Below are 15,299 nucleotides of genomic sequence, written 5' to 3'. Positions count from 1 at the left end.
GCTTTATTCCAATCTTGGACCAGGATTCAACTGCATTAAAAATATTTTCAGTATTCAAAATTTTTATCTGCCTAGAAACATAATTCTTTTTTACTGTGCCCATATTTTTTTTTTTCTAAAAATCAACCTTTAAAAGAATTGGTGTAGTTTTACAATAAAACTTAAACATGTATCATTGAAATATCAACATAATAGCATATATCAGCAATAATAATTATGCCCAAAAGGCAAGGTAATAATCAAAAGACTATGAAATTTCTAGTAAATAATCCAAAACAAATACAAATATACTATCATTCTCATATAATAAAAAGGTTACATGATGGAGAACTTCAAGTTTATTCAAAACTTAGGCTGTTTATTCATGTCTTTATATCAAACTTTCATATCAAGTGTAAAAAGGATAAGAATATAATTTCACAGGCATTTCCTTGGGTTAAGATAATGAAGCAATTTTTCTAGGTATCTAAATTAATCAACTTATCATTGATTTGGAGAGTAATCAAAGTTTAATAGAACTGGCCTATCTTTTCAATTACCCACTGTCTTAAGAATAATTATAAAAATTTTTAAATTATTTTTCTTTTATATGCATGATTTAAGTGCACCCATATCATGCAATCCCTACGGAGAAAAGGGTCTTGGAGCTCCTGAAACTGGAGTTAAAGACAGCTGTTGGCCAATATGTAGGTTCTGGGAATTGAACCTGGGTCCTCTGTGAGAATTTAAACATGTATCATTGAAATATCAACATAATAGCATATATCAGCAATAATAATTATGCCCAAAAGGCAAGGTAATAATCAAAAGACTATGAAATTTCAAGCCATCTCTCCAGGCCCTCAAGAAGAATTTTAACCAATCCAAAATGCTCTGTAAAGAACCTGGCATGTTATTTTTTCCTTAAACAGGAGAGAATTCAAGCTTAGAACAACATAAAGACAAGCATTACCACAATCACCTCAATTTCACTAAGAACTTATGCTGGCATTGTGTCTCTGAAACAGGTATTTTTTTCTGGTGGTGCTAGAGATCAGAGTCAAGTGCATGCTAGGCCAGCTGTCTGCCACTGAGGTAAGCTTTCAGCCCTGAAACAAATTTTTAAAGAATGTTCTTCTAGGGCTGGAGAGACGGCTCAGCAGTTAAGAACATTGGTTGTTCTTGCAGAACCCAGGTTCGACTCCCAGCACCACATGGAAGCTAACTGTCCATAGGTCCAGTTCTAGGGGATCTGACGGCCTCTTCTGTCCTCTGTGGGCATTGTTCGACACAGGTGCTCTTACCTACATGCAGGCAATATACTCATACACAAGAAATTAAAAAAAAAAAAATAATAATAATAAAGAATGTTCTTCTAGCAGAAGGCTATTCTGTCTACATGTTGTAATTTGCTAGCAAACCAAACTAGGCTTACTTTAAAATTAATCCCTATGAAGTTCACTGAGTTAACCTATTAAATGATACTGACTATATTCTTCACTTATCCATGGTTCAAAATAAAGGCTTTTGTCTTGGCACAGTTTTTTCCTCATTTCTGAATTTTGATAGTTAAATTTGTATCATTGTCCTAAGTAAAAAAGTTCTAAACTCTTCAAAACTTATCTGTCCGAGAGAGATACCATCAACAAAATTGTTCACTACAAACCTATAAACTACATAATTGTGGTCACCACAGAAACTCAACTGATTTACCTAGTCATCAATTTTTGCAACTAAGGTAAATAATTCTCACTTTAAAATTTTTATCTCAAGAAAAGCCACTTACAAAAATATTTAAACTTAAAAGTCTCCTGAATTCTGTTTTGCTACTATTTATCTTGGCTAAATTTGTAAGCAAAATTTTTGGGTTTTAAATTCCTGAGAAGGAATAAGGAGTCTCTTCTAGAACAGAATCATAAATTGCTTAAGTACTTGCTGGATCAAGTCATATATAGTTATATTGGCTTTTTAAAAATACACACACACACATATATCGGTGGCCATTATAAAACTATGGAAAATACATATATATCCAAAAGGTAATCTATTAACATTTACCACAAACATACACAAATGAAAAACGACAGAATCAACTGCACATGGTATATATAAAGCTTTTTATCCCTAAGCTTGCATAACTTCAACATAATTTAGAAAAACAAAAAGTCAGTGATTGGATGAATAAACTGGCAAGTTCATACCTAACAGTCCAGTATCTACATCATCTTCATTTTTCAAATTTTCTGCATGCAGTTCTGTAAGTACAAAGAGAAACATAGGTAGAAAAGTGAAGATTCTTCAGCACGTAAATAAGACTTTACATGAGTCAACTGCCATAAATAAAAATTGAGAACGTTTATCCTTTTGGGCTGTTTAGATGATATACCAACTTAAGACAGATTTTTGAGTTCAGTTCCTTGATTCACTCTCCAAAATACCCATGTCTTCTGCAATGAAGTTTGCTTAATCTGGACGATACTATGATACAAAAGACCTCTCAGAACAAAAGAAAAATAAAACTGTCAGGGTTGAAGTGAAAAAAAGGGGAAGGGTGTAAAACAGATACGAAGCAATGGCAAGCAAACTTCTCTATTTTCCATTAGGGGATGGGAGGAAATAAGGAAAAACGGGAGTTAAATAGATTTAAACAGAAAAGCTAATACTTCGAGGACAAGTGTTAATACAAGATACTCTGTTTTGAGTTCCCTATTTCTCAATAACTTGGCGAAGAGCTTTAAATTCAAATCTGATTCTTTCCACTACAATAAATACGGTACTCTACAACACATCCTTTGGGGTTGGTGCGGGGTCTTTCAAATCACATCTATCTTCCTTAGTTTTACCAGTATGTCAACTTCAGACATTTCAGAATAAATGTGCTGCAATATAATTTACATACTACGCAGTGTTACATTATAAAGCAGTTGATTATTTTGCCTATAGACGTTGAAAGCTAGAAAGTGGGCTAGAAATCCTTGTCCTTCAACTTCTCTATTTAGAGAAGTGCGTAGAATGTTTTAAAACATATGCGAATCAGCATTTCAATATACAGCCTAGTTTAGTTTCATGCAGTTTTCAAATAATCTTTTTAAAGTGGGTGCTTTGCATAGTGCTAGTTTCCGGCATGTGTTAGATGCCTTAAGATGTTTCTTCGAATACTGATTCAATAGAAAGTCCTAATTCTCATCGTGAACCAGGGACCTCTCCTAGGAAACGAAGACAAAAGGCGAAGAGCAAGGAAAGCTACAGCCGTTGAGGGGAAGCTCCGGGGAGCGAAAGCGTGAGGGAGGCGAGTCAGCCCGGCTCAGTGGGACTCGGGACTGATACCACCGCTGGTCAGCAGTACCTTTAACGATCAGGTAGGCGATGGCGAGGAGGAAAGCAAGGAGGCCGGCGAACAGCAGCGAGCAGAGAATAGAGAGGACCTGGACGGGCCACCGGCGAGCGCGCGCGTGGCCGACCGCAGTCACCGGGAAGAGGCCGTTGCGCTTATCGGGCAGCACGGGCGAGCCGTCTCCTTCCACCGGGAGCAGCCGGCCGCTCCTGGGCTCCAATAGCGCCCCGGTCGAGAAGGCGGACCGCAAGTCGCGGGCGACCGGGTCGCACCCCTGCTCTCCGTCGACCTCGCCTTCACCCCAACCGTCCCCCCGAGTGAAGTCGGAATACACAGGCCTAGCCACAGCGGCCGGGATAGCAAAGCGACGCTGGCGCGAGGCCAAAGATCTCTCACTCCCCACAACCGACATGGCGGGAAAGACCGAGAGACCCGCGAAGGTGGAGGGCCCGCCACCACCACACCCCGCCCGGCAACAGCCAATCAGCGACGAGCGTCGGCGGCCTCCACCACCTGGCGCCGCTAACAGGGGTGCACGGGCGGGGAGGGCCTGGCCGAGCACGCGGGAGGGAAGAGCCGGGTGTGAGGAGGCGCGCGCCCCCCGGCAGCCAAGGCCACCTTTCCGATTCGGGTCCTGGCGCACGGCCACGGCGCACCGATGCACACTGCCTAACTGGCTCCACGCTCGCACGCTCCTTCGGGAGGATTTCCCCCTCGGCGGTAGCTTCCCGCTCGGCCTTGCTTTACCACGACCAATCGCCTTCTCGTTCTCGTGTGCCCCCCCCCACGCGCGCGCGCGCGAGAGGCCTCCTACTTATCCCTCTGCCGTGGCGAGCTCAGAGCTCAAGCTCCCCACCTCAGGACCCCTCCCCAAGGCCGCAAGCGCGCACGCGTACTCGGCCCCAGCCGCCACTAACGCCGGGCACCACTTTCCCCGCCCCCACCCCACCCTAGGCGGCCTCAGGTTTGTGGGGCGAACGTAACTCGGGCCAGGGGTGGCCAAGGTGGCAGGCCGCCGCTGCCCCACCCCCTGTGGAGTGAGGCGGTCCGAACCCGGGAAGCTGGGTGGCTGCGTCCCCTTTCTTGGGGGAAGTTGGTGTAGTTTTCGCGGCCGAGGACTCGACGCACAAACTTCCTCCGCCCCCCTCCCCCCTCTTCATGCAGGCGACGCCTAGCGAGGCTGATGCTGGGGGCGAATCGTCGCAGAGCTGCGTGTCGGTAGCTCACTCTGATTGGACAGTGCGGAAGCCTATCAGTTTATTGGCCCCGCAGATCCCGCCCCGTAGCTCAGGGCAGCCTTTACCCTTTGGCCCCAGCGGGCGCCAGCCACTCAGATCGCTTCTTGTTGGTATGTGTAGCGGCAGTGGCCGCCGGCGGAGCAGTCTGAGCCCGACGATGAGGCCGGGGACAGGAGCTGAGCGTGGAGGCCTCATGGTGAGTGAAATGGAGAGCCAACCTCCGTCGCGGGGTCCCGGGGACGGGGAGCGGAGATTGTCCGGCTCAAGCCTGTGCTCCAGCTCTTGGGTCTCTGCTGACGGCTTCCTGAGGAGACGGCCCTCGGTAAGGGATCGGTGGGGCAGGGGAAGGCGGCACAATGAAAACCCGAGTCAGAAACAGGAAGCTTTCTCCAAAAGGAGAAGACGACAGTTACCCAACCAAAGGAGGTTTGAGGGAATGTAGGGAAGGGGGGGGGGGGGGGGGGCGGAGGGGGCTGCGTCCCATGGGAGAGAGCGAGCTAGAGGGCGGGATGCACAAAGGGAGAGATGTGGGACCTTGGACGCTCCTGTAGTCTCGGCCTGAGCAGATGCGCTGGGAAGGCGCCTGGGGCGCGCTGAGCATCTCCGAGTGTAGGCCTGCTTTTCAGTAGGAGACCGGAGGCAAGGACGTCAAAGCAGCCCACCTTAGCTTGTTTCCTCTACTAGCTGTGCCTTGCGGGGGGTCTGGGACTCTCTTGGGACAATTGGCATAGGATAATTAGTTTCAGAGCAGGAACAATGGACAGAATATGGAAAGAAAGTGTATTTTTAATAAAAATGAATGTTATTTGCATTGTGTCTGGGGCAGAATGGCAGACTTTGATATTTTTATCTGTTTTAGAACTTTATCTTGGGAACTAGTATGTTTGTGACAAAGTCTCATTCAAATTGTTTTGTTAAATTTAGCATATTTAAGTAATATAAGCTGGCTATCCGTATAAAATGGGACAAAGTTGTGTTATCATTCAGTACCTATCGAGTAAGTTTAGTGAGTCACATCACATTTGGCTAAATTACTGGGGGGGAGGCTATAATCCAACCATCCAGTAATGCATATTACTTTTTCCCATTTTGTTACGGAATTTCCAGGTTCCTTATAATTACCAGTGTGGGCATTTTGTTTTACACAGGAATATGTACTAACCCAGTAATTTAATCACACTTCGACTAATGTTGTGCTTTACAAGTAATTGATTTTTTTGTTTTGAAGTGACATTTTTGAGAAACATTCATTGTGTCTTGCTAAATTTTAATTTTCCATTGTTTTTCAGATGGGGCATCCTGGCATGCATTATGCACCAATGGGAATGCACCCTATGGGTCAGAGAGCTAATATGCCTCCTGTACCTCATGGAATGATGCCACAAATGATGCCTCCTATGGGAGGGCCTCCAATGGGACAAGTAAGAATTTTATGTTTTTCTATTTTAACTTGTGTTTATTTTATTGTGTCAAGATTTTAAAATCTAGGTCAATACTGTATTTGCAGATGTTTAAAGATTATTTTCCATCCAAATAATGGTTTCAAATAAGACAGATGTTGAATCATGACGGTAATAAAAAAGTTTACTGACTGCCTCAACAAAATTACATTTTTTTAACTTAAAAGTGACAGTGTACATGTGGACTTTTTAACTTAGTGACTTTTTTCAATCATGTCCATTGTTAATGTTCTAAATATCAGGTACGTGACATTATTTTGCTGACCCATGTAACTACATAACATCAGAAAAATAGCAATTATTCAGGATTTAGTTAGAATGAATTTTATTCTCAGAATATCTTCTTGTTGGGGGTTGATGTAGAGGGATTTTCTGCTATATTACTGATTCTTCAGAGGACATTGCCAGATAGGTAGTTCATTTCCTGCTTCATTTTTTTAAATGCTAGTATCTTCACACTTCTGCTTATAAGCTACCTTTTCCATCTCAAGCATAAACTATAAATGGATATTCTGTGAGAGTGATTTGGATCAAAAGGTTTTAAGCTGGCTCAGTGACTGGTAGAACTGAGCTGCTAGAGGAGCGTCCAAGAAAGGCAACAGCCTCAGTTATTATGAATAATTGTGTTTCCTGTGCTAGGTTCTATAAGATGAAGATCATTAGGTGGCTGGGTTATCCCATTTGAGTATCTTGATAAGTAAAAAACTTAGGTTAGCAAAATATTTTGGAAAGCCTATTTTCTTTCACTAATGAGTACTGTTTACTTTGATAATTGTTTAAGCCTTGATGACTATGGTTATTGGTGAAATGGCAGTGGAAGAAGGAGCTTGTTGTGTCTTTCTCTTTTTACCTAACTTTAGATAAGAGTAGAATTGCTCAGTGTCCAGTGATTTTCTTCTTTTATATTTGGAATTATAGCCCCTAATTTTGTAAAAAAAATCTTTATTCAAAGGCACCAGACTGAACAGATTCTGCCTGCAGGAATTCTTTGTATAAAAGATTCTTTTATTCTGTTACTCTAGAATAACCAGATTTTAAAGCTCCCTAGGAGATGCAGAGACAACTCTGATTCCTCTTCTGTTTCTTTCCATCTCTAAACAGCAAGAAGCTCTTCTTGTATTCTTGGTAGAGCTGCTCTAACTAGATAAATGAGCTTTAAAAAAAAAATATTTACTCTTTAAATGCTCTGGTTCTTATTTAAAATTAGTTTCTTTCCACAGAAAGATAAAATAAAACAATTTGCTACTGCCAGATGCTTCTCTCTTTTCTGGGGCCTTCTGTTTCCATTGGGCCAATCAAGGTAAGTTTTGCAAGGGATTGACCTGCTTACCCTTGCTGTGATGGTGCTGTTGCACTACCAAAGCCAAGATACTAGCTAGTCATTTCTAGTAAAATGCAGATTTTATTTTTTTAAAAGTATTTTCATGTATCTCATTGGCATAAACTAGTCACAGCTTGTTTTATGGCCCCTTCTCTTTAGCTGTGTCAGTGACCACCTTCCTAATAAGCTTACTTGCTAGTTTTATACTTCTATTTAAATACTCTGAACTTTGATTTTCTATTTTTTTTCTAGACCAGTGTGTTCTCTGTGCCATTAAGTATACCTGATTACTTAAATGCTTAGAATTCTTTCTCCCTCTGATGGCTTCTGTGAAAACATTATTTTAGGTGACCAGCTCTGAGCGGCTCAAGAATTGCCATTGTTTCCCCCAAATCAAATCATTTTCCTTTGCCACAAATATGGGACCTAACTTTATGAGACCAGGAGAGCATGTAATGAACTGAATCCTCAAATCTAGAAATCTTAACTTGAAACTCTGTAATCATTCCCCTAATGATAACTGATCATTTTTCTATATCATTTCTTCTGTGTATGCTCAGAATTATTAATGAGCAGTAATTGAGAAGGTAATTGATTAAGAAACAAGGTTCCTGTATCATTCATTGCAGTGATTTATGGTTCTGCTATCTAGCTTTTGAAATAAAGTTTTTTTGCATTTTTGGGTCTGAAGGTTATATAACTTTTACGTATAGTTGACTGTCCATAACTGCAGGGTTCCACATCCGTTGATTCAACCTGCTCTAGGCTGATAGTATTTGAAATTAAATTTCATCTGTCCAGAACACATTCTGGGTTTTTTTCCTTGTCATAATGTCCAATCAATATATTGTAACAACTGTATGATTATATACTATGTGCATGTAGCATGCATATCATAGTAGATATTATGAATAACCTAGAGATGATTTTTAAAGTATACAAGATGTCCATAGGTCATATGCATGTAACTAAGCTATTTTTTGTTAAAGGGCCTCATCTACTCATCTAGATTTTGGTATCTGTCAAGGTTCTGGAACCACTCTCTTCATATACCAAGAGACAACTGTATTGACCATATCTAATTAAGATATCTTACTTGGACCAGCTGAAGACTAAAATTGGAGACAGTCTGTATTTGCTAAATGATTGTGATCTTAGGAGCATTACTGCATATGGCATGAATAAAATCTGTTTGTAAAGTAATATGTAGACTGTACAGTAATTAGGGAAACCAGAGCAGTTTTTGAAATGCAACTAGTGACTTAAGGAAGTGGAAAGTTCAGGGTTTTTCTTAATTTTTTCTATAATTTAGACTGAATCTATTAAATATTTAGAAATATCAAATGTAAAAAAGGACAAAAAATATCAACTATAGCTCAGTCACATCTTCCAAGTTTATCTCAGTTATCTGTCACATAGGAAAGTCATGCTTGTACTTCACAGAATTATAAGATCACCATTGAGAGGGACTTTACAGATATATGAACTTTAAATAGTGATTTTTGGAAGGATCACTTTTTTTTAAAAAAAGATTAAGAAAAAGACTTTTTTTTGGTTCCTAGTAGCAGGTCTCAAAAATTTCCAGTAGAAACTTCTTTCAAAATATAGTCATGTGTGTGGCTATCTTCCTCAGTAACCACCCAGAGTAAAACATGTTTTTGTCTTTAAACTGTTTTCATGTCTTTTTTTGTGTGTGTGCTTTTTCTTCACGAAGAACATTAAATCCTGTCATCTCTTGGGTGATTTTTGCTTTTCTTTGCCCAAGAGTTTTACCTAGCCAGCTCTTTCTTTTGAGTGTTTTATTTTTTTGCTCCTCTTTTAATGAGAAGGATAAAGACTCTTAAGATCCTTTTCAGATTTTTACGAGATAGTTAGAAATTTATGTGGAAATAAAATTCTTGTAGTAATGCCTCTCTGCTTCTAATTAATTACTCCATCCTTTGAGTCTTTTATCAATATACTAATAAGGGAGTAATTATGTTTTACAAACTAATTTCATTACCTTATTTTATTATTTATTTATTTTTGGTCTTTTTGAGACAGGTTCTCCCTGTAGCCTCACCTGACCTGAAACTTACTGTATAGACCAGGCTGGTCTTGAACTCACACACATCTGCCTGCCTCTGCCTCCCCAGTGCTGGAATTAAAGGTGTGTGCCACCATGCCCAGCCAGATTACCTTATTATTATACTGAGTACAAAAGGCTCTCACAGATAATGTAACAGCCCAAGCTGTCCCATTCCCATGCCTAGGGAATTTTTGAGCTAATTCTCTTGCTTCATGGCTGCTCCTAGCTCTAAAAAAATGTATTATGTCCTGGGGCTGGAGAGACGGCTCAGTGGTTAAGAACACTGGTTGTTCTTGCAGAAGACCCAGGTTTGAATCCCAGCACCCACATGGCAGCTAACAACTGTCCATAACGCCAGTCCCAGGGGATCTGACAGCCTCTTCTGATGTCCGTGGGCATTGCACGACACAGTTGCACTTATCTACATGCAGGCAATACACAAATACACATAAAAATAATAAATAAAAAAATGTTAAGTCCTTGCTCAAGAAACTCCTGTGATATGTGTCAAAAGGTACGTGTTCATACTTGATAAATTATACCTAGTCTGACCTTTTCGTGGTACCTTAAGTGGTTCATGACTTACTAGTTCATGACTTTAAGCTTATTCTGCTGTTCTTGCCTTCAGGATCACTCTCACCATGACTTCCTTTGCTTGACTAAATTTCCCTTCTTTAGGAGGTTCTCAGAAATAATTTTAAATGTTGTATATCTCCTCTCCAGCTTACTAAAGAAAATAATCTGCTTGGAACTGTTACTCTTTTACTTTGGCACTTAATGCCATTTCTCTTTTTTCCTTAATACTTTTTGTTTTGCTATTTTTGTAACAAGTAATAGATTATAAATGCTTAGAGAGCAAGAACTAAGTTGTGAAGTTTTAAAGAAGTCTATATGTGCTGAGCACAGCTCTTGGCACATCATGGGTGCTCAGTAAAATACTTGTTGAATGAATGAAACAGATATTCTTTCTTTCCTATGGGAGTTAGTCACTGATGTGTCTGTGTCTAGAGGTTTCTTGGGACTTTACATTGTTGCTGCTTTTATATCTTCCTCTATTACTGCTTTTTCATTTAGCCAGAAATGTAGATAAGCTCAAGTAAATCAGTAATTTTTTGGTGAAGAAATCTAAAATACTTCCTAATGGTAGGCAAATTTTTCAAGTTGTGTGATGTCATTGATGATAATATAGAAAAGGGTGATTTGGAATATATGTTTTTCAAAGAAACAGTATATTCAGTTCAATTTATGTGCCTAATAAGACACATTTGTTGTTGGTTTTTTTCCTTTTTTTTGAGACAGGGTCTCCCTGTAGCCCCAGCTGTCCTAGAACTCACTGTGTACACTGGGCTGGTGTTTAATGCACAGAGATCTGCCTGCCTCTGCCTCCCAAGTGCTGGGATTAAAGGCGTGTGCTACCACGCCCGGCTGTTGTTTTTGTTTTTAAATTATTCTGTTTGGGAAGCTACAGAATGAAGGCCTTTGAATCAGATATTAGCCAGTAGAAAAAAAGGCACCTATTTTTTTAGGTTATCTACTTACATTTTTGAATCTAGGTAATTTCTGAACATTTACATTTTTCAAGGAAGTACTTTTTAAAAGTACATTAACCCAGATCTAAGTGTATAAATTTGACTGGTTAGATTTTGACAACTTTCTACTAGAAAGATTAGATATGCCTATTTTAGTTAGATGACAACTCATTTAATAGGAACTTATTTAAAATTTCAGATACATTGATGATTGGAATGTATTTGGAGTGATCTGAGAAGAGTGAGTTTGAAAGAACGGACTGTATCTCTTTGAGATAGTATAGTATCTCAAAGTGTAGTATTATCAAGATACTGGAAAGTCTTGTAGGAACTTTTAAAAACTTTTACTCAGTATTTCTGTTTTATTTGTCTCCCCAAACACCTTTCCCTAGCAGCATCACAGTATAATAATAAATGTTGATCAACAGGTATAAAAAGTTGGTTCATATGTATATCCCATAGCTGTGTATTAAAGGGTTTTCTTTTTCTTTTTCAGTGTTTACCTAGAGAAATAGGTTTGTTTTTAAGGTTTATGAATAGGAATGAGTAGATTGCCTTCCCTTGTTGAAGTTGTCCATAGTTTTTCACTTGATTTTTCTGTGTCTTTGATTTCTTTTGTCAATAGGCATGAAAGTCTTAGGGCTGTGATATTAGTGTAAAGATGAGTGGTGTGTCATATCTTGCTCTTGAAAAACTTAGCATCAATTGTGAAGTAGTTGTCTGTACTAAGTGATACAGCTGTCAGAATCTCACTGGACACATGAAAATGTCATGGACTTGAATCTTACATAGTTAATGTTTTCTCTAGTCATGTTGCCAAACATATTTCACTTATTTTAAACAATAGTTAATTGTAATTAGCAGTTAATAAGGATGTAATATTTTGCTTTGATAACATTAAAAGGAAATCTATTGTTTCTTAAAGTGGAAAACTGAAATCTTTTCAAAGAAGGAATGATGCTATTGGGCATGTCTCTTAGAAGACTATAAATAATGCTAGAAATTGAAGACTGTCCTGAGTTAAGATATAGTTTGTTGTTTCTGAGGCTCTGATTTTTCTCTTAAACAAAATTCCTTTTGATACTGTTAAATAAACATTACAATATGAAAATTATTCCTTAGGCTCTTCAGATTAAGTTTCTGATTGAAAACAGGTATAGAGTGGTATATTGGGTCATGTGGTATGGAGAAGTTGTGTCACAGTTTTCATTAATTTCTATGAGCTACATGATGTTTCAGTAAACTTTGGGATGAGTGTATGATGGTAGTCTCATAAGATTATAATGAAGCTGAAGAATTCTATGCCCTGATATTTTTATTGTATCTTTTCTATGTATAGGTATACAAATACTTTGTTTTACAGTTTCCTACAGTTTTCAGTAATGTATTGTATAACTTTGTAGTCTAGGATCAGTAGGCTATACCATATAATCTATGTGTGTAATAGCAGGCTATGCCCAGGCTAAGTACAGTAATGCATCACATAGCGATGTTTCATTCAGCAATACATATTCAGATCATATATATATGTATACATACACACACAATGATAGTCTCATAATGAATATAATGAAACTGAAGCAGTCCTATGGCTCTATGACATAATTGTTCTTTAGTCATGTCATAGCACAAAGCATTACTCGTGTTCATGGTGACATTGATGCAAAAAATGTATTGCCCTACTAATCATGTAAAAGTATCTCACACCATTATGTTCAATTCATTATACTTGATAATGATGCTAGTGGACTATGTTTATACATTTACTATGCTATACTTTGTATTAGTTTAGAATGACTATTGCTTCAAAAAGCAAGGTTATTGTCAAACAGCATGCCATGTTATATGAACAATAATAACCTCATACATCTTGTGTTATCAAGTCTCTTGATACATCAAAAGGTCACATCCAGTGACTGACCTCTTCCATCCAGGCTTGTGTATGTGCACCCTACACAATAATAAAAGTAAATTTATCAGTGTATCTCCATTGTTAAGTGAAACTTGCCTGTATTTAATGCAATATATTATTACACAAAGTATAAAGAAGTGTTAATAATTTTTCGTCAATGCCATTTCTAAATTTTCATAAATTTGATCCTTCTATCTGGGAAATGGATTGGCTATGGGTGTCCAGATTATAACTGGTAAGAGTATGGCCTAGAAAGTTAAAGAATTGTATAGTGACATTGCAGAGCCAGCATCAAATGTGATATTTAATTTGGGATTGACTTATTGTATTCTGTTGAAGGTGAAATTTTTATGGTATTTCCTAGATGCCTTTAAAGAAACAAAATGCCTGAAATACATAAAGAATGGGTGAGGTAAGGGCTTGTGTAGGCAGTTCTTTCCTTATAAAAGGTAAAGAAGAGTAGTGAATACTTTTGGTTTTCAGTATCTGCAGATGCTACACATGGATTCAACCAATCATTAATAAAAAATATTTAGAAAAAGAATTGCATGTATACTGAATGTGTTCAGGCATTATTGTAACTCAACATTGTAATATCTATGTACATATGTAGCATTTACCTACTATGCATAGGATTTAATATTGTACTAAGTAATAAAAGAAATCTAGATGTGATTTAAAATTTCCCCTAGGGTATGGGTAGATTATATATAAATACTTTGTCATTTTATATGAGAAGCATTTGAAGATTTTGTTATCTACTGGGTGGCCCTAGAACCATGAATACTGAAAGATAACTCTAGTAGCACTCATGTCCTTGACTGAACAGTTATTTTAAGTGGCTTGCATTGACTATATCATTAGATTTCCTACAAATAAGTCCTGTTGAGTAATATTTTTGCCATTGATGAGAACTTGAGGTCCAGCAAGGTCAATGTCATATCAGCTCAAGATCCCAAAGCCATTAAGTGATCAAGCTAATTTAGAAATTCTGCCAGTCTGATTTCAGAGTATACTTAATCTAGACTGTTCTAGACTGCTTCTCTATATAAAATTATATAATCAATTAGGTTAACTTCCTGAGAGCTTGATTGGGCGGGGAGGGGGGGTTATCTCTATAAAATTATATAGTCCATTAGTTAACTTCCTGTAAAGTGCCTCCTCCCCCATATTAGGTATGTATGTTCCAGCACTCCCTGTGAATTCTTGAAACTGAACCCTTTTTATACTGTTCTTCTCAAATACCCTGCTTTGTTGCTATATAGTACTTTAATCTGTCCTTTGTAGTTTTATGTCCTGGTATCTCCTTTGCATCATCACTATGCTTGTGGTTTGTGGTTATTATTAAGTAAAATAAGGGTTACTTATGAGCACAAACACTTCAGTACCTCTAGGGTTGATTCGATAACCAAGACCCTGGTTGAGTGGGGCCTGCTGTTGTGTCATGTGTTGACTCCTGTCATGGGCAGCTGAAGGACTATAGAAGATTTCCTCACACTAAAAAAAGCACACAATTTAAAAACTTGTGGGTTTTTTAAATTTTCATTTAATATTTTCAGGCCTAAGTTGATCCTATGTTACTAAAATTGGGATGTGAAACCACAGAAAAGAGATGGAGGGGGCGACTGTACTTCAGATTTTTTTAATTCTGTAGGTGAAGAGTATTTTGTAAACTATTTTTGAATACTGGCAGTTGTCTTATTATACTCTTTTTCACATAGTAACAAATTGTTAAAATGTTGTTCATCTTTTAATGGATGTTTAGCAAAAAAAAGTCTTTATTTTTGGTTGTTTGAGATGGGGTGTCTCTGGGTAGCCCAAGCTAGCTTCAGACTCATGTAGTGTAGCCCAGCTTTACCTCAAATGCATGGTTACCCTCCTTCTGTCTTAGTCTCCCTAGTGCTTTGGATATAGGTGTTTACCACCATGCTTCTGTGTCCTTTCATCTTTATACTACTTGATGAGGCAACAAGATTAAATAACTTTCCTAGTTTGGAGTACTAAGGAAATCCTTTAAATGTAGCTTTTATTTACAACTGAATGAAAATTTAATTCCATTTAATGATTTAGTCCTTGACATTTATTCAGAAGTTTTCAATTTTTCTTTATAAAATTGTTTATATAGTAGCTTAGCAGTATGAGATTTTGCTGTTGTTGGGTTTTGTTTGTTTTTAGAGACAGGGTCTCACTTTAACCCTAGGCTGGCCTCAACCTTATTACATAGACCAGGGTGGCCTCAAATTTACTGTGTAGCCCAGGCTGTGGTGTGAACTTCTTGCTTCATCTTTCAGGAACTGGAATTTTAGGTGTGAACCATTGAGTCTGGATCAGATAGTTTTAAATATTATACTTATTAACTTCTACTGAGTGTATACCTGACCTAATAGAATTTGACTTGAGCACATTTAAAAGAATTATAAAGCAACAAAAATCAGACATCTTCAGTTTGGCTCTCCAA

The 15,299-nt window shown here is 38.4% G+C and overlaps 2 protein-coding genes across 9 annotated transcripts in view; one reads left to right on the top strand and one right to left on the bottom strand.

The window, feature by feature from the left end:
• The window catches only part of Arl6ip6 (ADP ribosylation factor like GTPase 6 interacting protein 6), a 28,737-nt gene extending 24,836 nt beyond the window's left edge, over positions 1 to 3,901 (bottom strand). Inside the window, exons 1-2 of the mRNA XM_008832877.3 lie at positions 3,326 to 3,901; positions 2,181 to 2,234 (exon numbers count right to left, since the gene is read on the bottom strand). Of these exons, the coding sequence (XP_008831099.1) occupies positions 2,181 to 2,234; positions 3,326 to 3,725 (454 nt within the window). The 5' untranslated portion in view covers positions 3,726 to 3,901. The remainder of the gene's footprint in view (positions 1 to 2,180; positions 2,235 to 3,325) is intronic.
• Positions 3,902 to 4,309: 408 nt separating this feature from the next.
• Prpf40a (pre-mRNA processing factor 40 homolog A) overlaps positions 4,310 to 15,299 on the top strand; it is a 49,424-nt gene continuing 38,434 nt past the window's right edge. For 2 of the 8 annotated variants that reach the window (XM_029563433.1, XM_008832874.3), the window contains exons 1-2: positions 4,310 to 4,873; positions 5,841 to 5,972. In XM_029563433.1, the coding sequence (XP_029419293.1) occupies positions 4,472 to 4,873; positions 5,841 to 5,972 (534 nt within the window). In that variant the 5' untranslated portion in view covers positions 4,310 to 4,471. The remainder of the gene's footprint in view (positions 4,874 to 5,840; positions 5,973 to 15,299) is intronic. The other 6 variants (XM_029563435.1, XM_029563434.1, XM_008832873.3 and 3 more) reach the window with 3 other exon arrangements.

The sequence above is a fragment of the Nannospalax galili genome, unplaced genomic scaffold, assembly GCF_000622305.1.
Source record: "Nannospalax galili isolate Female #2095 unplaced genomic scaffold, S.galili_v1.0 scaffold376, whole genome shotgun sequence".
NCBI classification, from domain to species: Eukaryota; Metazoa; Chordata; class Mammalia; order Rodentia; family Spalacidae; genus Nannospalax; species Nannospalax galili.
The sequence above is the reverse complement of the archived record's forward strand: the minus strand, read 5'-3'. Positions and strand labels throughout refer to the sequence as shown.